At 35.3% G+C, this 25,887-nt stretch overlaps 1 protein-coding gene across 1 annotated transcript in view; it reads right to left on the bottom strand.

Moving 5' to 3' along the window:
• Positions 1–1,130: 1,130 nt before the first annotated feature.
• Positions 1,131–25,887, bottom strand: part of LOC145691598 (uncharacterized) — a 91,929-nt gene continuing 67,172 nt past the window's right edge. The window contains exons 6-7 of the mRNA XM_081767001.1: positions 5,189–5,346; positions 1,131–1,419 (exon numbers count right to left, since the gene is read on the bottom strand). Of these exons, the coding sequence (XP_081623127.1) occupies positions 5,224–5,346 (123 nt within the window). The 3' untranslated portion in view covers positions 1,131–1,419; positions 5,189–5,223. The remainder of the gene's footprint in view (positions 1,420–5,188; positions 5,347–25,887) is intronic.

Genomic DNA, 25,887 nt, shown 5'->3' with positions numbered 1-25,887 from the left:
GTGTTAGAAGATGGTTTGGTAATTCGGACAACATTATGTTATTTTATGGATATATAAAGGGCCCGATGGTAGAACTTTCTTTGTCTTTCTGCAATGAGCTTTTGTAAGTCAAAAATTTTCTGCAGGAATTCGAAAATTTAAAAAATCAAGATCATGTTTTTATTACATCATTACACGAAGCATGGTCCACAGTTTTCTGCGGTATCACTACAGTTTTCAGCGGTTCGAGTTACAACCTGTGAAGGTCCTTTTTTTTTAGAGTGTTGCAAAAAGAAACAGATTTAAAATATTTATGATATGATATAGCGTATTTTGTAATGAGAACAGCTTTAAGGAATTTTCTTAGTTTATATATATATATATATATATATATATATATATATATATATATATATATATATATATCCTGATGGGAGTCCATTTAGGATAATGTATGTAAGCTGGTCTGTTGTTCCAATATCATCACATAAGTTCATTCGTTGCTACTGGCCTTTTTTCCATCACATTAGTAACCCACTGAATCCCAGCTTTCACATATGGTCTCAGACAACGTAATACTCAAACAAACTATCATTAGCTCTACTGCAACAGAGTATTTGTCTCGGAAATCTGTTACTACAACTTTAGCAGGCATGTTTTTATACTTTTCTGTTGGCTATTTTTTTCCGCTATGGCAATTTTTCTGCACAGGTGTGGCAAATTTTCTGCGATTACATCGCAGATCGCTGCATCTTCTGCTATGGGGATACAGGGATACATCAAATTAGATAATACGTATGTACGTGTGTATTAGTTGCTGTAATTCTGACATGGTAACTGATATTTGGAAATATGGAAGCAATTCACAATGAATGTATATGGAACTAAATATATGATTATGTTTGGCTTTATACAATTTGATTAGGCCTAAGAGTAAAGGTACTTACTCATATGAATGCGGAGTTACTCAGTTATGAATATAAGTTAAGAATATTTTGATGGCACAGATTTAGATTACATATACCATAGTCACTCAATTCTATTATAATAATTCTAAAAGAAATTAAACTATTATTTTTTTTTTACAAGAAACATATAAGAAAAGTATAAGAAAAAGAAAATAATTAAATAAATAAAGTATTAGATAATTTTAGCAAAACAAAATTTATTACGTCTTGTACATTTTTAAAGTAAATAAAAAATTAGTTTTGAAAAATATTACAAAACATTACATTTTAGTTATTACAGAACTTAAAATGTACATTAATTCAAAATGTGTTCTACAATATATAATATCTTCCCACTATGAACACATGTAAAATTCCACTAAAGAAACTTTTGTACTATTCAAAAACAAACGCTTACACCATTCGATATATTAGAACTAAAATCTCTTCCGTATCAGATTCAAAATCAAGCCATCCATATGAGGTAGCTACCCTGAAAAAACAGAACAAATTTAAAATTGTGACATTTAGCAGTAGAGTTTGTGAAGCGTTCAGCTTATAAATACATTGGCCTATCACTGAATTAGGCATAGCTACCTAGTACCATGGCATCTCCCCCTGTGTCCTTCAAAACTGCAGCGAAAAAGTGAAGTAATAACTCCACAGCTTCTGACCGTGTTGTCTGAAAGTATTGCAAGCCATGCGCCCTACACAGCGGCCTACAGGTGACCAATGTTCACTGGTGGGGACTGTCTGCTCCGTACAGTTCTTTCCATTATATCCCATAAATGTTCCACTGGACTTAAATCTGTACTGTAGGCAAAAGACTCAATTGACTGGAGGTCGGTAGAATGTTCCTCGAACCACTCAAGTATGCCTAAACTCGTGGGCTGAACAAAATGCCCGTCCAATTGGCATGAACAGGTTTACATGATTCCCCAGGATGTTCTCCTATACTTCGGCATCTAGAATTCCTGTTTCATGAGTAATGGTCCCAATGAAATCCCCCCTGACGATAGTAAACCTCCCATGACCTTGGACTGTACCACCTGACATGTGCAATCCATGACTTGGTGTTTTGTCATCAGATTCGGACTCTCTCATCGGTGCGATGCAACCGGAAGTTAGACTTATCGCTCCAGGCTACACGTTTCCACTGTTGCATGGATCAATATCTATGTCTTCGAGCCCATACAAGGTGCTCAGCCCGATGGCGGCCTGTGAGCAGAAGTATTCAGGTTCGTCTGCGGCTCCTGAAGCCAAGGCGATGCAGGAAGCTTTGAACTGTCCATACACTAACACTTCGTACGGCTGTGATTTGCGACAGGGTCTGGTCTCTGTTGGTTCTTGTGAAACAGGACAGCCAGTGTAGTCCAAGTTCATTGACGGCGCACTGATCTTTGTACTGTGACCAGTTCCCAGATGTCTTCCCTGCTCTTGCATAATCTCGACACAGTTTTGTAATTGTGGTACGCAAGAACTCCGGTTGATTCTCAATCTATGAAATGGAGTGCCCCGTTCGTCGAGCACCAAAAATCTATCCTCGGTCGGATAGTGTAAGTCCCATGCTTTTCCCATTCCGCTTGTCACGACTACTGTGCTTTGCAGCCACAGGTAATATCTATTGATATCTCTAATGCGAGCACTAGAGACAAAGTATATGTGAATGTAACAGTACGAAAAGTTCAAACAGTCAAGTATGTCTAATTCGGTGGTACGTTAGGGTGTATGCATCTATGTGCAGAGTAGCTACACAAGACAAATTATCAAAAACTAGTCTTAGTACAGAAAACTAGATCTTGCGCACGCCGTCTGGTCCTACTAACAATCAACTCAATACCTGTTCTGTTCGTCATCTCCGCAACTTCTCAAATAAGGTATGGTATGGAGTTCCATGATGACAAATGACGACGCTATCTTTAGTTTTTTGGGCCAAGTGACAGGCAGAGAAATTTTGTTCGGAGAGCAGCTACTTTTTTTAAACAATGTTTTTGTATCATAATACTTGGGCTACAGCAATATGTATCTGGAGCAGGATGTAGGGGGAGCACAAGCCCTATTACCTCACGTGTAGCGTCGTTGCTGATCATGATCCAGCGAAAGTGAGACGCCACAAAATTCAACGACTCTTTGACAGTGAAGTATGGAGTTCTACTTGAATAAATGTTGGGAAATGTTGTATATTGACACAAACGTAGTTCCTGGGTTACAAGTAGTGGAGAAAATCTGATGAAGAAAGCCAATGCGTCCTCTCCAAGGGAAGAGACATAGATAAAATGTCATATACCACTATATTCACGAATCAATTCGAGGCACATTTGTAACCTCTATTTCTTATCTTTTCTTTAAGTTAGTAAAATAAAAATTCAACATAGTAAAATAAATTCCATGTTAAATGACTCAGTAACAATTTCTAACTTTAATATTAGAACTTGATAGAATTGATGGAGCTCCAGCAAACTGCATACTTTGGCACTGTCTGGCTGACTGACTGATTCAACCTTCAAAACCTTCACAACGTTCTGTTTATGTGCTCTACAATTACAGAGAAAAATTGAAATTTGGCATAAATTAAGGAAAAATCTATATTTAAACAATGAAGCATTTTCCCTTCCATCGGAAAAATACAGAAGTTGGTCGTTATCATTAACATAAATAAAATGAAATGACATTTCATGTCTGATGTCCCACGGTTACATCCTTCATAATGAAGGAAAGGATGATTTTGGAAGTGAGGTGAATGATTATGAAAGAATTGGTGGAATGAAAATTTGGGAGTAAACTGGAGAACCTCGAGGAAACACACTTACAAGATTTTTGTACACCATGAACCCACATTGCATGGAATGAGACCAGTGTTTTTGCTTCTATATATATTGTGCCAACTATCGTAAAAGCCTGATGAGACGACACTGTATTGAATTTAGTTTAAACACTTAAGTTGGAAATTTTAACTGCACTTGGTGTAATTTCAGTTAAGTTTTTCTCCCTTTCTTTCTGTCTTTCTCTTGTCTGAATAAACCGGTTGATAAACAAAAAATTGATAATATTTTTCAGACTTATGTTTTAGGTAGAATTTATTTTATTTAACTTCACAGATTAAACAGCGTTTTAACATGAACAGATAACATCAAGGCTGTGTTCAGATACTTTACGCCCCTGGGCTCAAGAAAATTTTGAGACCCCTATTTGTTCGTATTAGGTATATGCTTAAACAATGCGACCGCGACTGCTTACATTAAGCCAAAACCAACGGGACGGCGAGTATAGAACCTATTACAATTACCAGGTACAAGTATCAATATGAAAAATACCTCAAGTTCTTTTTTCACTTATACAGGGTGTTTCAAAACAAAACCGACAACGTTTGGGAGGTGATTTCTGACACCAAAATAAGACGAAAAGTATAGACCAACCTGGGTGCACAAATGCTTCCTTTCGGAGTTATAGGCTGCCGAAAACATGAAAAAATGAACTTTTAAAGGTCCATAGCTTTAAAACTATGGGACCTACCGTAGTCGGGTCAAGACTTTACTTGGGAACTAATAAGTGTTCTATCCAAAAATACATGTTTCAGAATCCTAACGTACTCACGCAACAATTTTTGTACAGACAGTTTGGTTACGGGCATATAATCTGGAGTACTCACTAACTACCCTATAAAATAATTCCGGAAGTGCTGCAGGATTGTGATGTATTTTTGGATAGAGCATATATTAGTTCCTTAGTAAAGTCTTGACCCGACTACGGTAGGCCCTATAGTTTTGGAGCTATGGGCCTTTAAAGTTAATTTTTATTCACGTTTTTGGCAGCCTGTAACTCCGAAAGGAAGCATTTGTGCACCCAAGTTGGTCTATACTTTTTGTCTTATCTTGGTATCAGGAATCACCTCCCAAACGTTATCGGTGTTGTCTTGAAACACCCTGTATATACTCATCCCAGGTAAGTAAATAGAAACAAATGAAAAAAAGAAAGAAAAATGGAGGCCTTGAAAGTAAAACGTAGACAGGTTTACTAGCATTCAGAAGATATTGTATACAATGCACTGAGCAAAGTGAGTCGGTAGGTCAAAGTAGGTCACTTCCTGTTGACCCACAACCCACTGACCCACCCAAATCATAGCCCACTTGACAAACAAACCACTGACCCACTCCAACTCTGTCTTTGCGCTATTTGCTCACATTTAACGTGAAATTAATCATTTATTTAGTTGTTCCATTAAAAGAGAATAAAGAATAATCAATTTAATAACTTTTACTTACTACTATATATACATGCACATATCTTGCATGTATATTCATCGACCAAACCCTATTCCAGTTTGTTTCTGAATCTCCATGGCTGGCTTCATCACTTGCTTTTTTATAGTATCCAATGGCTCTTCTTTCTGTTGTTTCTGGGATTGACTTCCACTTCGTCTCTGAAAAACAAATATTACTTGCATTGCTTAAATTTAATTTGACTAGTATTCCCAAGATGAAAATAAACCATGGTTGTTTTATCAAATAACATTAATAATAATAATAATAATTATAATAATAATAATAATAATAATAATAATAATAATCAACATCATCATCATCATCATCATCATCTGAGGAGTGATTAGAAGGTAAAGTTACAATGATCTGCAGTGAAACGTATATATATATATATATATATATATATATATATATATATATATATATATATATATATATATATATATATTACTTCATACAACTAATACAGCCAACAGATAGTAAATACAGCAGTTGGGTTATTTTTCAACATGATCCCCATATCGATTGAAACACTTGTCGTATCGTGGGATGAGTTTGAAGATTTGAAGATTCCCTTCTGTTAAAAATCCTGACCTTGCGTCTTCAGCCACGTTGTCACGAAGTGTTTCATCGAAGCTTGGAGCGAGGTCCGGACTCTAGGGAGGCTCCTCCACGCGAGCTGTGTACAAATCTGTTAATGTTTGCTGGGTTGGCTACTGTGCTCCTCGTCGGTACATAATTTTAAGTTTATAGTATGATATTTTATAATGAACGACGAAAAATATCTGCAAACGTTCATTTTTCTTTTGAGAAGTTATATTTTGTAAAATTCCGTATTCTGCCAACCTAAGGTTCACGGAAAACATTAAAAAAATAATAAAAGAAAAAAAGAAATGAAGCTTGTATACCCAACAATTTCGGAAATTTGATGACTGCGAAAAAGATTACTAGTCCTCTTTCAACTTATAGGTGTAACATTTAGTAAACTCGGTCTTATCCTTAGGGGTGCGGTGGCTCAGTGGTAGTAGACCGTTCACCTACGTGCTTGGGGTCCCTGGTTCGATCCCAGCTCGCGCCGTGTGGACTTCGTGGTGGAGAAACACCGTGCTCGTGGGTTTTCTCGGGGTTCCCCCGTTTCCTCCCACTTTCTTCATTCCACCACTTCATTCATTTCTCATCATCACCGTCTTCTTTAGCCTAACCGGTATACGCGTGGTAAAACTCAAAGATTTCATTTCATTTTTCGGCCTTATCCTTAGTCTAGAATACTTATACAAAAATTTCAGGTTCCTAGCTAACAATCTCAGATATTTGGTAAATATTGAGAAAATATTCGCTGCTTCCTTTTAACCTGACAGATAGTGTTTCCTAAGATTAACCTAGGTTTTAATAAGAATGTTTGCACATAATTTGAGTTTCTATAGCCAACTGTTTCTATAGCACATTTTCCGGGAAAGTGTTACAGTTCGAAAATTTCTTCCTATTCTCAGACTAGGGTTCATAAAGAAAATTTATACTTAAGCTTTTGTTTCTAGGTGTATCAGTTTCAGAGAACTGGTGAACAGAGTAAACAGTTTTAAGTAAACATTTTGTCCCTTAAGAATCGAAACTCGTGATACCCCATCTTATTGATAGCCTCACGTTAATGGAGAATATGCTATTTTTTAAAATAAAAGTTAAACATCCTTTACTCCATTGTTTCGGAAATTTAGTGATTAGTGAAGCAGTGATTATATACAGCAAGAGAAAGGAAAATTTAGAAGGAAATTGGTGAGGGTCTATCTGTTAGTCATTGACCCGGTCAATATTGCTGAGCTCTAGATCTGAACCCAAATACGAAGCGCAAATGCTAAGCGCCCACCTACTCTCACTTGTTTTACCAATTGTTCATACGAAAACATTACTGCGGCATCCTGGGATTAGATTAATAAGTTGCGATTGCTAAAACATACTTTGAAATATTTTTCCATTGCAAGGACGAAACAAAAAACTCTAATCATTGGTGTAATGCGCCGTTTCCCAAACTTTTTCAACTTGCAGCACACTACAGGTGTAACTTGAATTCTCGCGGCACACTCATATATGATATTATTATTATTATTTGCAAATATAAAATACAATGGTATTTTTTTCTGTGATTACTGATCTTCTCACAGAGATGAAAACTTGATCACTGGTTTTCCCCTATGCTAATTCATTATGCTTATTTTTTATTCTAATTTTAAAATTGAAAACAATTGCAATGAAATATAGGACTCAGATTGTTAAAAACACGCTTTCTTTTTCGAAAACTGTATTCAATCTTTGACTAAGAACGAAGATCACTAAATAATGAACGAACAAACAAATGTCTTGTACTTTTAACTTCACTGTTTTAACCAAAACCGGTGCATATTATTGCAACCACACAGCTTGCGATGCGTCGGTCAAAACACAGCTGTTGAACAAAGTGTTGTTCTGTCATTCACGTGCGAATGAGTGTTCTACGAACGTTCACTTGACGCGTACCGTACATGTGCTTCCATTTCTCGGTGTTAGTATGACTCTCAATTGAAACGTAACATAGCAGCTAACCGTGGAAATGTGTACGAGCCGAAATACTGTCTACTACACAGTAGACCTAATAGATGTAAAAATAATATATTACAATTTCACTAACTTTTTCCATGGTGGAAATTCATAGTAATGTGAAATACAAAAATACATTTTTCCCTATGTCTTGCAATTTGGTTGCTATAGAATTAATAATTTTGTTTCGATTTCCTCGCGGCACACCGGTTGGGAGACGCTGGTGTAATGCGTCGCACATATGCAAGAAGTCATTCTGCACTAACATACTATTAAAGCGAGGGACACATTCGATGGCGTGTGGGCTAGGCAAATGAAACGAAGACTATGCAGTAAAGTTCCGTGTGGTAGTAAAGGGACGTGATTAAGCAAACACATCAAGCGTAAGTAGATGAGCGGGCAATAGACTATATACATACTCATCTAATTCTCTGTTTTAACAAGGTAAACAAAGACATGGCAACACCGCAGGACTTTCATTTGTTAACAGAGCTTAAAAGAAATTTCAAGCGCAATCTTTGAAAGGCATAAACGCTGTCCTTTAGCATAATTTTACACGAATATGAGAAAATAGCATGTAGACCATTATAGTACTTTACCTACATGTTTAATTGTAATATCATTATGAAATTGTAATTATGTTAAACGAGATGAAAGGTTTCCTCATTTTGTTGAATCGAATCAGTAATAAATATATTAAAACTGAAATTGGAACATCTCCTTATGCTTGAAGTACGAGCAGTATTAATCTGTGAAAACCTAAACGAATAGATCTTAATACAGCTCTGTCTTTCGTCCTTTGGTAACTGAGATTCCATAAACTGAGTTCCTTCGTGGTAAGCGGTTCCTTGCGCGCCTTTGGCGTGGGAGATCCGGGTTCGATTCACGGCTGGTGTTCATGTGGTTGAGATTTCACTTTAATCAGTAGGTCCGCGTCTTATGTAGCCTTGCTGCTACACGGGACGTTAAACTCAATATCAACTCATATTCCGTAAACTATTAAGTTGTCCTTTTGCTGAAATTCAGCCATCATTGATTTTATGCCATAAACTACTAAGTTGTCCTTCTGCTGAAAAATCAATAGTTGATTTTAACAGAAGTTTTATTATTAGTAGACACTGCATTAGTAATACCGTGTCATCATTTAGTTTATAATGGATGAAATTAATATTGAACAGCTTTGATCCATGTAGGATGTTTTACTAAACAAAAGTTAGTTTTTTTTTGTCCAGATTTTTAGTAAGTCCAAACATTAAATTTCATGACTCATAATTCAGAAACCAAATATCTGAAGTCTTCCAGAGGAATATATGTCACATGGACACTTATCATTTCAAGCCGTACCTGTATGTCATATTTGGTGAAGATAGGGTAAGTTCATGTAAGAACATTATAAAAAATATACGAAAATATTTGGCTACCTAAGCACTATTAAAATATATATATATATATATATATATATATATATATATATATATATATATATATATATTTTTTTAAAAAAAGTAACAATTTATGAACGTGCAGCTGAAATCTAGGGTAGGTTACTATTTAAGACGAACATTCGAACAAAATTTCAGTTCTTTTCGTCGAAAAATTTCATAGACTTGCTGAAAGGCGAGAAAATGTTCAAGCCTTGTAAATTATTCATTGTAGCTTTGGACAATTCAAGATTACTAATAAAACTCCAAATGACCAAAGCAGTATATATATTTTAAGATTATATATTTGTGTTACAGCTTCGGCTATGTAACATAGCCTTCCTCAGACACATTATGAAAGAAATATCCAATTTTGACACCTTATATGCAATCTCAATGGAAGACACGCCCACTTTCTCAACGCACATCTGTCACGAAACTTTTAATTAGATGTTTGTCACTTATACTTTCTATTCGCTATGCCCATCTCCTGTTTTCCACAGTATACCTGCTCCAACAGCTCGTGTTGATCCCTTTAATTCTTTCTTTCTATTTTGTCTATCATCTTTTCCCATAATTCAAGTATTACAAATCCACTGGAATCCAATTTGGTCTAGTGTACTTGTAATACATGAATTATGGGAAATTATGATAGACAAAATAGAAAGAAAGAATTAAAAGGATCAACACAAGCTATTAGAAAAAAAATAGAAAAGGTGTACAATGGAGAACAGCAGAAGGACAATAGTGAATAGCAGGGACGTAGCTAAGGGGGGCCCGGGGAGGCATGGGCCTCCCCAAATCTTGGCTTGCCCCCCCAAATATTTATTTAAAATTATATGTTACAGATTGTTTTTATCCGACAATAAATGAAAAAAATTATCCATAGTAAACTGAAATTATTCATATTTCTAAGATTTTTTTAAAAAAATCCATTTATTGGTATTTCTTAAACATAAAAAGTGAACGGTAATAACTTTTACACCGTCACCTTCGTTAACATTGCGAGGTTCTTCCAGCCCTTAGAGTGTTTCCAGCGTTATAGTCGCCTTGAAGTACTAAGGCTAAAAAGCTATACGAATGCATTTTGTATAACCGACTAAGAAAAAAAATGAAAAGTTGATTCTACTCAAAGGCTAGGAGAATACTTCTCCCACATTGCTGGGTTTCGCAACATAGTATCTTATAGTATCTTTTGTTTTACGAGAAGGTATTGACTGTAGATTGATTCTGGCGCTGGCAACTGTGGGTGAGCGGGAAAGAGTCTATTTTCTTACTGAACGTGGAATCCGCACTATTAAGTTTGCTATACATGTGTTCTTGAAATTAAGTTAAATATGGAGAGATTTATAAAATCAGGATATTTTATTTCACACGAAAAAAGTGATAAGCAATTGGTGTGTATCTTCAGTGAAACTGATAAGGTGCGTGTTGCTGCTTAGGAAAATATTCATTCGGACAGTATTGATAAGAAGTTGCTAGCATCTCACAGCAAAACATTCATGTGAATGACTCCTTTCAGAGGTCCAAAGAAACTGGAAATGTCCTGAATCTGCAAAACCACACATCTAGAGAAGAAAAACTATCAGTCGAGAGCGCTTAAAGCGTATAGTGGTGATTGTGATCCATTTGGGTCGATAGGGATTGGCTTTCCGAGGCAACGATGAAGATGACAGCAGTTTAAATAAAGGGAATTTCTTGCAAACATTTGAGTTATTACGATGTTTGGATTCTTGTTTGAAGAATTATACAGCGCCACGGAATATCAATTATTTATCCCGAGAAATTCAAAATGAAGTTATCTTGTGCTGCGGTGAGGAAATCATCAATGTCATTGTAAGTGCCACTAGAAAATTCAGCGTTATGGCTATGAAACGCGAGATATTAATGTTTCTGAACAACTTAGTGTTTATGTGAGATAGTGAAAAATTCTAAACCGGTAGAGCATTTTTTGAAATTTGTCAAACTTCGTGAGGTAAATGCTGAATACTTATCGAAAACAATTATCGAAATTTTGGCTTCTGTACCGGTAGGTGTTAATAAGGACTCAAAATGCATTGGGCAAGCTTATGATGGGGCGAGCGTTATGAGAGGCAACATAGGTGGTGTGCAAAAGTAATTTCGAAAGTCTCATCCCCTCGCACTGCATATCCATTGCAATGCACATCAGTTAAATTTATTGTAGAAGTGTGTTCGTTCGAACAAGTAAATACATTTTTTGATTTATTGCAGACTTTGCATAATTATTTCTACGTCGTAAAAGCTCATAGACGAAAGAGCAGGCTCAGATAGCGTTAGGTTGGGAGCAGTTCAGTATATCTGATCTTTTAGACATTCGTTGCGCTTCACATGTTCATTCATTGAATGCTATAAAAAGAATGATGGAGCTATAATCTTTGCATTAGAGGGAAAGGATGCTAAGAAGACTACTGAAGCTGAGGGTATTGCGAACAAACTGAAATCATTTGCAACTGTTTCATGCTTGATTGTTTTTAGTAAGATTTTGGGAATTACTAGTGGCCTGTATAATTTTCTACAAGGAGAAGATATACCCTAGCAAACGCCCAGCTACTTATTTGCTCGGTTGTTAAAGCCATAAAAGAACTTACAAGTAAACCTTACGTTTGGGTGAATCGAGTTGCTGACTGAGACACATATGAGAAAGTAGTACTAAATGTGGTCAGTATTTCAGTGAAGTTGTAGGTGCGAAGCTCCAGGGGTTTAGGAGATACAGCTACCAGAACATCACATGGAAGTACAGAATAGTCTTCATACAGTTGGAGGTAAAAGCTCTGTAAGACCTCTTGTAACGACAAAAGGTGAATAACAAATATATGGGTACATATTAGGACTAGGGGGAAGTCATATAGTAAGGGTATACCTGACGGCGGCCATCTTGAAATCCGCCATTTTGAATTAAGGTTAAGTTTTTAAAATAGGAATAGGGTCATGGGATACATGATTTAAGGCGCAAATTTAATCAGAAGAACAATGGTGACGTCAATTTTGATTTACACGCTATTGGTAAAAAGTTACAGGGAAATTAAATATTGTTGCAGCATATGTATTAGTCCTTTACTCCACCTTGTAAATTTTGTGTTAATGATAATAATTAAATAAAAAGCAGGTGGATAAATATTAGGTCTATGGTAAGAGCTGCTTTGATGGCGGCCATGTTCAAATCCGCCATTTTGAATCAGACAAAAGTTTTAAACAAAACGCATAACATTGACACCTTATTAATAGCAAATTTTACCATAAATCCAACGGTATAACCATTTTTGCTTTATCATTAACCAGCATTTGTTATCACATAAACAAGTTGCTAATTTAAGGAAAAACGACCAAAGTGGAATTGAGTCATAATTGAATTTGGGTCTTTCTTCCAGAAAAGTACTCAATTAGTACAATGAATATGTAGTTCAGAAAAGAGTGCATGACTTGCACAAATGCTCTGCTTACAGTGAGCACACATGACAAAAGCAATCGAGTTACACTTGACACATTTGTCGTTAAGAATTCCGTCAAAACAGTAGTCGTAAGGAGTGATCCATTTAATTTTGTGCTGGTTAATGATAAAGCAAAAATGGTTATATCGATGGAGTTATGGTAAAATTTGCTATTAATAAGATGTCACTGTTAAGCGTTTTGTTTAAAACTTTTGTCTGATTCAAAATGGCGGATTTGAACATGGCCGCCAACAAGGCAACTCTTGTCATAGACCAAATATTTATCCACCTGCTTTTTATTTAATTATTATCATTAACACAAAATTTACAAGGTGGGGTAAAGGACTAATACATACGCTGCAACAATATTTAATTTCCCTGTAATTCTTTACCAATTGCGCGTAAATCAAAATCAACATCACCATTGTTCTTCTGATTAAATTTGCACCTTAAATCATGTATCCCATGACCCTATTCCTATTTTAAAAACTTAACCTTAATTCAAAATGGCGGGTTTCAAGATGGCCGCCGTCAGGTATAACCTTACTATATGACTTTCCCCTAGTCCTAATATGTACCCATATATTTGTTATTCACCTTTTGTCGTTACAAGAGGTCTTACAGAGCTTTTACCTCCAACTGTATGAAGACTATTCTGTACTTCCATGTGATGTTCTGGTAGCTGTATCTCCTAAACCCCTAGAGCTTCGCACCTACAACTTCATTGAAATACTGACCACATTTAGTACTACTTTTTCATATGTGTCTCAGTCAGCAACTCGATTCACCCAAACGTAAGATTTACTTGTTAGAACATTCATTGCGTCTCTACACTGAGGCATAGGAGTTTGTCAAACAAAATGGCGTAGAATGTTTTAATCAACCAAAAAGCAGAGAAAAGAGAGATAATAGTAGTATAAAAGATTTTTTGGTTTCGGGTAGTATTCCGAATAAAAGAACACAAGATTATACTGAAGCGAATTTTCGTACAGAACTCCTACAGTATATCCAGTGGTTGACAACATTGCGAACGAGTTTGACAGACGATTCTGTAAGGAAAATATATCTGTAATTCGTGGCATTCAAGTGTGTCATCCTAAATCAAAACTGTTCTTGATGAAGGAGGCAACGGAAGAGTCTGCTACGCAATTCGAAATAGATTTTCCTGAACATGAATTCATAGTTATAAAAAAATATGTAGAATCTCTTATGAAGGAGAAAGAAATTACAAATATCTCGGACCTGCATGCTGCTCTGCCCAAGCCAATTTTCCTCCAACTACGAATTTGGTGGAAATAGTCTTGACGCTACCTGTGTCATCAGCTTCTTGTGAGTGTTCTTTGAGCGTGCATAAAAGGTTCAAATCATATCTTAGTTGTAAGTCTGGTTAGGATAGAACATCAGCGTTAGCCGCACTTAAAATAGAACAAGAGATAGCCTCTAAGCATGAAGAAGATACAATTATTGATATATTCGCAAAGTCGTTGCATAAGCGTCACAGTTTGTGTTTAGCAAGTAATTTGTAAATACAATGTGGCAAAACGTTGTCAGATGATGCAAGAACAGCATTAAAGAAAATAGTGTTGTAATATTAGACCAATATTTTACCAATTATTATTTTATTATATATGTACTTCGTTGATTAGATTTTTTTTTATGTTCACGGAAGTTCAAATAATTGTAGGCCTCTTGGATTGATTTATGTTTGAGACGCACGAAAGATGTTAATGATTTTGTAAACAATAAAATGTACTACGGTACACTGTAAACAATTACGGTAACACTTATTGACCGATTACCATCAATTCTGGCTGCCAACGGAGTAAACTAAAATTTACGGTATTAGTATTAAAGTTATGGTAATAGGGCATACATACGACCTTTCTGTGGCCTATAACCATAAATTTTACAGTAATACTGTAAATTTTAGGGTAATCGGTTGGCAGCCAGAATTGTCGGTAATCGGTCAGTAAATGTGACCGTAATTGTTTACAGTATAATATATAAAGGAAGTCAGGATCTTTGAAAAGTAATACTAAAATATATGTCTCCATAGCTTGTGTGTTCAGTTTAGGTAGCCTCATAGAACTGGTCGCATTTTTTGTGTAGTGAACGTCTGTTACTATATTATTTCTAACTATTTTCTCAAGCTACAAAGTATATAAAGGTACAAGGGAAAAAGGTATGTATAAATGTATCAAAAAGTATTTGTATGAAGTATTGCGTTTTATAATGTCCTTGCATAATGTAGCGTGCAAATTTCCGACCCCAATTTTTGCAACGCTCCACTAATAAATTCTTGCATAATTACCACTGCTGAAACAAGTTGTATGCATATATTTTTATTCTTGTAAAAATTCTTAAAACAAGGAAAGACTAAAACAGCTTATGGAGCTAAGCTGTCCCAGTCAATCTTTATTTTCTGTTAGTTTCTTTTTTTTTTTTTTTTGTCTGTGTCTGACTCCACATCCCTTCTGCAAATAAACACTCTCCGTAACCTTTGCCCGGAGATACCAAAACGAATATGAGTTCTCTTCCTCAGAGACAGTTCAAAAAACCCAAGTAAATTTATTAAAGTGTATTAAGAACAGAGTAGATAGCAGCGTTCTACGCTTAATGAGTATTCCTGCCTTACAGTTTACAAAGGTTAACTTCATATCATTGTTATATTTTCTAACGTTGACATTAACTGTGAATGTCCAAAAAATCTACCATACAAGCAATGTAATAAATTCCATTACTGTCTATGTTTTCCAAATTCTTAGCCATTTAAATTGTCATAGTGAGAAAGTTACTACTTCCAGCGTACACCTGCAAGTTTGATCTTTTAAACTTTTAGAATGTTATCTAAACTATTAATGTGTCTGCAAACTTATAGGAAATTGTAACTGTCATTGTAAATTCCAGTTTTGTATTACCAGCTGCGCTGTTGTAAGCATGGGTTCACTAGGGTTCACTAGTTCATAACCTTTAGAGTCATCAGCGTATTATAATAACTTTAATATTATGTCAAAAGAAAGTCTTTGGTTACGCCCTTGTACCACCTCTACGCAAACGCAAAAACCTAAATTCGTTTGCTAGATAATACAAAGCCAATCAAAAAACATACGATCTCCGCCTACAGACCCCTCTATTTTCACCCGTCACTATCCTGTGCCGTGTGAAAGAGATAACGCTTAAACAAAACGGGTTTACTTCCCTCTCCAATGGTCAATTGTCAATTATTAGACAATCGTTCGTCAATTATTCGGAAGGCCGGGATATGCCTTCTAATCGTCAAAAAAAAAGTTCTCCCCCAGGGAGCAGACACCCGTCTGTTACCCTTTGGGTTATTCTCTATTTAGCGCCTTGGACGTTAGCAACGAATACTTGTGCTCTCTGATCTCCAAGCGCTAGGACGAAAACTGTAAGAGTCTTATCAACCGTACTTCGACCGGGAGACTAAACTCTTACTTCGCATCGAGACCGCACTTGAACTTGCCTTCTTCGATGTCTCGTGCATCTTCTATCTTTAAAGTTCTTTTCGTCCTGTATAGTCGCCGTACCGACTAATTACACCCTAAACGTCGGGATTTACATCCTAGTGGTGACTGTGTTGAGATACCATCTTTTTCAACTAAAAAAACAACTGAGTGTGTGTGTTACTCTTTCTCCGCATAACAGTGTTCAGTTACTTCACCGAAACTTTCACTCCACGTTCTGTGTGCTGTACCTCACTAAGACTGACTCGTGTTAAACTTCTTTAATCATCCATTAACTCATCTGTTTGGAACCAACGGCTTCCTTGATCGTATTACAGTGTCACTAAATTGCCTCTTAGTTCAATTACGATCCCATGCCGGAAGCGCTTGTTTTGTACCAAATTAAAAAACTAAAACAAGTCATGAATAAATCTTCTCTCAATTAAAACTTTGTTTCACGTCATTCCAACACTACTAACCCTCAACCAAATCTCGCCAGTTTCTTTCTCTCTTTTGGTTTATCTCTAATCCAAATTGGAAGCCTCCATCGGCGCAAAAACATTGCTGTCTAGTGGATGACCAGACTCCCGGTGAGACGTCTTCATTCAAAGCCCGTTCTAACCTGGACCTAACTCTTCCCTTCGTCACACACCACAACTTTTAACATCTATCCAGAAAAGACCAGCGTGTGCAATGTCAAAATACCAAAACAACATCTAACCCAATACAAAGCCTTGAAGATCTCTGATCATACGCCCACTTGGGAATTTCGTCTCTCTCTCGCTCCACTTCGTGTTTCAGCCGCTCGAGACACAAGTGCGTAAGTTATTGTTTTAGTGTGATCTTTTAGTGTTGTTCAATCCTGCTACCAGGTGTGTGTATGAAACGGCTGCAGGGGCGTCGACACAACCCAAAGAAACTTCGTCATCTGGTTCTTTAAGCAACTTGTGGTAAAACATAGTTACTCAGGTGGGTTGTCATTTAAGTAATTACCTTCTAAATTATTATCACTCGCATTCGTATAACATCTCAAGTCTTAACTGTAAAGGGGATCACCTCCCAAGTAATGCCAAAATTATAATGTAACCTTATTTTATTTTTGCTACCGTATTTCATGTTAACGGTTCTGAAAGCTCTCCTTTTCTAGTTATTAAAATTGTTTAATCTCTTAAAATATTAAGTATCTCGTTGAATCCGAGCGATATCATTGTGATCTTTTATTATAAATTACCTAGTAAAACTTGACTGGCCGAGAGCAGTGGTATTACAACTGCCGACGCCCTTAATTTAACTAACTAAATTTTAAACACAATTAACTTTTTAATTTACTATTATATTAATCGCTCTTAACTTGCATACCAACGACGCTCGTCTTTTGTACCTCTAACCGCCTCTTATTCTAATTGTATTGTCAGGACTTCAACTCCGTCCCTGATGAGTGTTAGTTTTGAGATAGCCCTACATTGTAAATAACTTTTGCACCTCTTATAATTTAGATTTACTGTCACCTCAATCAATTTATAACAGCTGTTCTTTATTCGGAGCCTTACAGCTCGTGGATGTTGTTGGACTAAGTTAAGTCCTTGTATAAACAATCTTTTTCAAGACTATTCGTTAGTGCCCATCCGGACTAAGTTAAATCCTTATATAAACAGTCTTTTTCAAGACTAATTGCTGTGTTTTTTTACTTTGTTGCTTAATGTGCAACCCCGCAACATCATTCGGTGGTACTATTAAAATTACCACCTAGTTAGGTGACTGATCGGTGACAAACCATCTCTCTTTAATAGCTGCATTATTCAGTATCAGCGTAAACACAAAACATAAATAAGGTGCTAGTTAGTGGATAACAACCTTCCCACTAATCATTTGTGGGCTCGTAGTGTAACACGACCCTAACCAAACAACCAATGGTGAACAGCGGTTGCGTACCACCTATTAACAAGTGGTGACCTTTACCTGGCGGTACTTCTATTCTTTTGTTATTAGCTATCCTCCTTTTGGCAAATTAACGCCCTGTTGGTATGCCCTTCAAACAGTTAAACATTCTCAGTCATAAATAATTAAATTCTGATATACGGTGAGCTTGATCTATTCCTGTAACTAGGGAGTGTAACAAACTATTCCGTATCTTTGAATGCCAGTGATAAAAGCAGTGTATTATTCTCTCATAAAAACAAACTTCCTACAAGTCGAACACGAAGGGCTTGTTCCCCGAAGCCTCTCCTTCGTGCCGCGACGCGACAAGTGGTGGCAGCGGTGGGATACAACCCCACCCGGGAAGTGTTGACAAGCGGTAGTATTCTTACCCTACCTTGCACTTCCACCTAATAGTAAATTTGGTTATTGTGATTTGTATATGACCTCTGTCATGAAATTCGATATCTTTTGTATAAAGAGTAATGTTTTAACTCTTTAAAACCTTTTCTACCTCTTATTTAAACCAGAAAAATACTGTAATTACTTATATAATTTATTGCATTGTGTTAATGAATTTTTGTAATAATTTTGTGTTATAAATCTTATCAGTTGATTTAAGTTAAATTGAGGTTACAGGGTATAACAAAGTAAATTCATTCAAGTGTGTTTTTGGAATAGTTGGCACACTAAATTCAAGAGGTCTCTTTCGTCTTTTAAGTATTACAAGTAGTAGTGAAAAAAGAAAAGACGGTTAATTCTATTATTTAACTTTTAAAGCTAAAGCGAAATAACTGTTCATTTTTTAAAAAGGGATTTAATTATCAGTTCATTTAGTAATTTATATTCGTAATCTTTGTAACAACACCACTCTCAAAAATCTTGTTCGTTCTTTTTCTTCTCCTCTGCGTTACATTTGTGCTGTCTTTACAAACGTATTTGCACTCGAAAACGAGGCGCAAGAACCTTCACAGCTGGATACCAATATTTCAAAAACGTATCCGTGAGTTTCCAATCTTCGTTGGATAGGAAACCTCCCTCCCTTGTTTTCTTTTTCTTTCACCAAAAGGTCGTAAAAAAAGCAAAAGAAGAAAGTCAAAAATAGGCGGAACGAAAACTTTCATTTTTCCTTCCGTAAATCTGTTAACCAGCAATCTGTTTTTCTACTCCAGCTTGACGCTTCTTCTGTCTCAGCTCTTAATAATTAATATAAAGGAGTATAGTATAACCGTAGTTGTAAAAAGTTATTTAAATTTATTCTCAGGCGTGAGGATCCTTAAGCTCTATTCATTCAAGCAAGTTGTTGTTATTTATTTATGTTAAATTAAAAAAAGTAGTGGTCCATTAAAAATTTCAATTGTTTATAGGGAACCACAATCATCTAATTGGTATTAGAAATCTAATTGAAACGTAATTCAAGAGACCAACTCGCTAAAATGTTAGGACACCACTCGTTGCACTATCCCATTTACAAAAAAAAAAAAAAAAAAAAATTCTTGTACAAGATGAAAAGTTTAATTATTTAATAGCAAAACCAGCAGTTTTGCCCCAATTCCAGTTGTACAATCCAACTTATAGCCCTTTAAATCAAAAGAAAATCGTTCAAGAATTACGAGGCTTACGATTCAGAAAAAACTATAAGTTGCATTTTCGAACTAGCCTAAATCAAAGTTCCAAGATTATATTTAACGGTATAAAAACCATGTCGTTACATCATTTGTCTAACTTAATTGAGTATCACCAGGAGTTACGCGCTTCTGTTCTCTTTGCGTTCCCCAATCAAAGTCCTAGAGTTCAAATTGTGGCATTGTTGTCGCTCGTGAACCAAAATCTAGTTACTAAACATCTTGAAACAACTCTGACAAACTTGCGTTTGGTAAAATGCATAAAAACGAATAACCCCTTACAATCCTTGAAAGTGTATAATGATTTAGCGTTCTTGGTCACTTCCAGTAGTAAATGTAAACTTAATCTAGCGGCAAACATCAAACTTTTTCGTGAAAACGTATCACTTTATAAATATTATTAAGCTAATTTCCGATATTCTGGATATATAAAAATAACTGTTGATATATTAAGTAATCAAACAAAATTGACACTTGTTTTAATAAATGTTTTCTTATTGCAATGGCTATACATTTAAAGTAAATTTAAAAGGCTGTTAGTTGTAATTAATCATTCAAACTAAGTCGAACGTAAAAAAAATATACTATCAGTTTAAATATAAAACCTCAGTTTCACTCTGGTGCCGCCGTTTCTTCCAAAAATCTCGCTAATTTTGTATATTTGTTTTTTGGGTTGAGTAGCACTCCCCTCTCGCTAAACGGAAAATTAATTATGTTCGGTATGTCACATACATATCCTTATTGTATGCCCAGTTGCTATAGACGGTTCCCGTAAACTGTCCACGTAAATAGCAAAACAAGTAGCTAATTGGTATTCCAATTACGCGAAATGCTGCCTAAGCACGCAATGTACAGCTGCTGTATCCCCCGGATACACCGCACCTACTACGCATGTCTTAGGTTCAGCCTATTAGTGTCTGTAAAGAGGTCCTCAAAAGTGTACTGACCTCGGGCGCAAACCCTTTGCAGCCCCATTGTCTTCCCTCAGAAGACCAAAATGTATTAGGAAAGCGCATAAAGGCTTGAAAAAGGAGGCTCAGTGTCTTGGCTTCTTGCCTAAAATGAATAATAAATAGTTTAATGTGGTAATATGCGAGTAAGCAACCCCCTTTCCATCGGTTTGCTATGCTAATTATTAATTTCTTTATGGTAAAGTTATTCGAGCTACCAACAGCTCTCAGGTCACCTAAAAGCAAAAAAGTAATTTAAGCAAATTTAAGCCAATTTAATGTGTCACCTCTACTCTTATCGATCGTACCAGGCGCACCCGTAAGTAATTATGTCATCACCCTTCATAACAAGGTTGTCCGCATCTAATATTTCAGTAAAAATTAGTCGATGGTTAAATCAAATCAATCCTAAGTATTTAAGTGTTTTATTAAAAACTATGCCATTGTCGTCTTATCAGTGTTTAAAAGCATAACGCCAAAAAAAATTTGTTAGTAAATTTCTATTAGTAATGTCCAAAGTAACCAGTCATCCTGTCTTATTGTAAAAAAGCCGCCACTAAAAACAAAAATTTAGCTATAAACTTGTCTCACTCGTGTTCTTAAATTATCGTGAAGTTTGGTAAATAAAAGTAATTTAATTTAAGCAAGCAATAACTTAAGGGTTCTCAAGCATACGCCATGAGAAAGTAAAGGTAATTTAATCCTAAGTATTAAATGTAGTATAAGGTTCAATAATATGTAGATATTGCAGTCTACTTGTTTATTCTAAGTATCCTACTGATACCCCAAAAGATGTATAATTTATATTTACATAAGTTTTTTAAATTGTTGCTAAACAATTAAGCAAAAATATTAATCTCAATAATTATAATAAATTCAACAAAAAACCTACACATCACTTCTTTCTAGCTCGATACACATCTTTACTCTAGGTATTGAAAATATAAATTGCATGTAAAAGTAAATCGACCATTCAAATAGTTAATGGTAACATGCACAAGCGTATTCAGTTTGTTATGTATCAGTCTCAGTTGATAAGTATGTTATTAATTAATCTCTTATAATGTGTAGATGATTCAAATGTAATTGTAATTATGTTAAATTTAAAAGGGTATCTATATCTTTAAACTAGTTTGAGTATCGTAAACATTTTAAAATTTTAAAGTATCTAAAAGAAAATTTTAGTTGATAAAAAATAGTAAAATTAAATATTTCCAAAAAGGATAAATATAATTCAAAACTCTGCAAATTGTATTGCATAATCAACGCACTTAAGCTGTTTTAAGCAAAGCGAATATAGTTTCATGCCTTAACAACATTTAAGAATTCCCTAAATTAGTTAATTAAAAATTTAATAGCGAGGCTCACATGATAATGTTTCAAGTTTAATCAGGTACTTGATATTTAAATATGCGTAAATCAATAGTTCGCTATCCTACTATAATTTAATATTAACATGTGTTTAACTTAAAAGTTCTTAACATAACTTTTAATTTATAAATTATCTGCTTTAAACTTAAACGTAGCTCATAAAATTTCATCTAATAGCTACATCTATAAATCAAATGGATCCACTCACAAAACCCATCCGCTCACAAAATCTCTGTTTCGTTAAAAGGCAGTGCGTTTCGCTGCCGTATCAACTAGCAATAGTAAAATAAAAAAACTTCTTCCATATGTTCACTATTACACTTCTAAAACCTCCAGGTTACCAGTGTATATATATCTATATATGTATCCACATCCATGCCTAATTTGTCCCCTCTAACTGGTAAACTCACCCCTACCAACCGAACCAATCAAATTACAGCCAACGCCAAACCAAATGGTTCACAGGGCAAACGCAACTTCTTCTTTTTCTTTTAAAGAACACTATGTAAAAAAAATAAATGGATAAAAACAAAAAATCTTCCTTCTTTCTACGTAAAAATAAGTCAAGTTCAAGTTCAACTTTTATCTTTTAATAGTTTATTTTGGTCCTAAAGGTCAAATGTTTACTTCACTTCCTTAATTCTTTCGGCAGTTAAATCCGTATTTAATAAATCACTTCTCTTTTGTTGTCTATACTCTAGCAAGCATAATTATTTCTTTATACTATTTATTAAATTATGAGCTCTAATATAATTAGTTTATGGTTAAACAACATCTATTGATTGTCATAACTCGGGTAATTAAAAAAAATTGTCTAATAGCCCATATAAATTCTACAGGTAAATACATAAAAATCTGTATAAAACTTCAAAGGTTTAATGTTCTTGTTGCGTAAACTTAGGTATAATCTTATTAGTCAATACTTATACCATAAGGCTCATTAATACTATTATTATGCTGTAATGTGTAATACCTTAGTATATACTATTAGTGTCATTTTTATTACCTATGTGTATAATATTTTAACACATAAGGTTATAATATGTTTTAAGGAATTTTGTTAATATTAGTAAATATTATAACTCGTACTTGTCAGTGTTGCAACCTACTAAATTCCAAATAAGTGTTGCCAACCCTTGAAAAATTTGTTCAAAAAATGTTGCCAACTTCTAAAAAAACTTTTGAGTTTCACACTAAGTAAAAAAAATGTTTAGATTCGTCGGTGCAAACTAAATTTTTTCCCCTAAGGGCCGTCGAACTGTAGCGTGCAAATTTCCGACCCCAATTTTTGCAACGCTCCATTAATAAATTCTTGCATAATTACCACTGCTGAAACAAGTTGTATGCATATATTTTTATTCTTGTAAAAATTCTTAAAACAAGGAAAGACTAAAACAGCTTATGGAGCTAAGCTGTCCCAGTCAATCTTTATTTTTTTGTTAGTTTCTTTTTTTTGTCTGTGTCTGACTCCACATCCCTTCTGCAAATAAACACTCTCCGTAACCTTTGCCCGGAGATACCAAAACGAATATGAGTTCTCTTCCCCAAAGACAGTTCAAAAAACCCAAGTAAATTTATTAAAGTGTATTAAGAACAGAGTAAATAACAGCGTTCTACGCTTAATGAGTATTCCTGCCTTACAGTTTACAAAGGTTAACTTCATATCATTGTTATATTTTCTAACGTTGACATTAACTGTAAATGTCCAAAAAACCTACCATACAAGCAATGTAATAAATTCCATTACTGTCTATGTTTTCCAAATTCTTAGCCATTTAAATTGTCATAGTGAGAAAGTTACTACTTCCAGCGTACACCTGCAAGTTTGATCTTTTAAACTTTTAGAATGTTATCTAAACTATTAATGTGTCTGCAAACTTATAGGAAATTGTAACTGTCATTGTAAATTCCAGTTTTGTATTACCAGCTGCGCTGTTGTAAGCATGGGTTCACTAGGGTTCACTAGTTCATAACCTTTAGAGTCATCAGCGTATTATAATAACTTTAATATTATGTCAAAAGAAAGTCTTTGGTTACGCCCTTGTACCACCTCTACGCAAACGCAAAAACCTAAATTCGTTTGCTAGATAATACAAAGCCAATCAAAAAACAAACGATCTCCGCCTACAAACCCCTCTATTTTCACCCGTCACTATCCTGTGCCGTGTGAAAGAAATAACTCTTAAACAAAACGGGTTTACTTCCCTCTTCAATGGTCAATTGTCAATTATTAGGCAATCGTTCGTCAATTATTCAAAAGGCCAAAATATACCTTCTAATCGTCAAAAAAAAAAGTTCTCCCCCAGGGAGCAGACCCCGTCTGCTACCCTTTGGGTTATTCTCTATTTAGCACCTTTGACGTTAGCAACGAATACTTGTGCTCTCTGATCTCCAAGCGCTAGGACGAAAACTGTAAGAGTCTTATCAACCATACTTCGTCCGGGAGACTAAACTCTTACTTCGCATCGAGACCGCACTTGAACTTGCCTTCTTCGATGTCTCGTGCATCTTCTATCTTTGAAGTTCTTTTCGTCCTGTATAGTCGCCGTACCGACTAATTACACCCTAAACGTCGGGATTTACATCCTAGTGGTGACTGTGTTGAGATACCATCTTTCTCAACTAAAAAAAAACAACTAAGTGTGTGTGTTACTCTTTCTCCGCATAACAGTGTTCAGTTACTTCACCGAAACTTTCACTCCACGTTCTATATGCTGTACCTCACTAAAACTAACTCGTGTTAAACTTCTTTAATCATCCATTAACTCATCTGTTTAAAACCAACGGCTTCCTTGATCGTATTACAGTGTCACTAAATTGCCTCTTAGTTCAATTACGATCCCATGCCGGAAGCGCTTGTTTTATACCAAATTAAAAAACTAAAACAAGTCATAAATAAACCTTCTCTCAATTAAAACTTTGTTTCACGTCATTCCAACACTACTAACCCTCAACCAAATCTCGCCAATTTCTTTCTCTCTTTTGGTTTATCTCTAATCCAAATTAAAAGCCTCCATCGGCGCAAAAACATTGCTGTCTAATAAATAACCAGACTCCCGGTGAGACGTCTTCATTCAAAGCCCGTTCTAACCTGGACCTAACTCTTCCCTTCGTCACACACCACAACTTTTAACATCTATCCAAAAAAAAAAAAAAACCAGCGTGTGCAATATCAAAATACCAAAACAACATCTAACCCAATACAAAGCCTTGAAGATCTCTGTTCATACGCCCACTTGGGAATTTCGTCTCTCTCTCGCTCCACTTCGTGTTTCAGCCGCTCGAGACACAAGTGCGTAAGTTATTGTTTTAGTGTAATCTATTAGTGTTGTTCAATCCTGCTACCAGGTGTGTGTATAAAACAACTGCAGTGGCGTCAACACAACCCAAAAAAACTCCGTCATCTGGTTCTTTAAGTAACTTGTGGTAAAACATAGTTACTCAGGTGGGTTGTCATTTAAGTAATTACCTTCTAAATTATTATCACTCGCATTCGTATAACATCTCAAGTCTTAACTGTAAAGGGGATCACCTCCCAAGTAATGCCAAAATTATAATGTAACCTTGTTTTATTTTTGCTAACGTATTTCATGTTAACGGTTCTAAAAGCTCTCCTTTTCTAGTTATTAAAATTATTTAATCTCTTAAAATATTAAGTATCTCGTTAAATCCAAGCGATATCATTGTAATCTTTTATTATAAATTACCTAGTAAAACTTAACTGGCCAAAAGCAGTGGTATTACAAATGCCGACGCCCTTAATTTAACTAACTAAATTTTGAACACAATTAACTTTTTAATTTACTATTATATTAATCGCTCTTAACTTGCATACCAACGACGCTCGTCTTTTGTACCTCTAACCGCCTCTTATTCTAATTGTATTGTCAGGACTTCAACTCCGTCCCTGACGAGTGTTAGTTTTGAGATAGCCCTA

The sequence above is a fragment of the Thermobia domestica genome, chromosome 8 (genome assembly GCF_964235325.1).
Source record: "Thermobia domestica chromosome 8, izTheDome1.hap1.1, whole genome shotgun sequence".
NCBI classification, from domain to species: domain Eukaryota; kingdom Metazoa; phylum Arthropoda; class Insecta; order Zygentoma; family Lepismatidae; genus Thermobia; species Thermobia domestica.
This window is presented reverse-complemented; position numbering and strand designations above follow the sequence as displayed.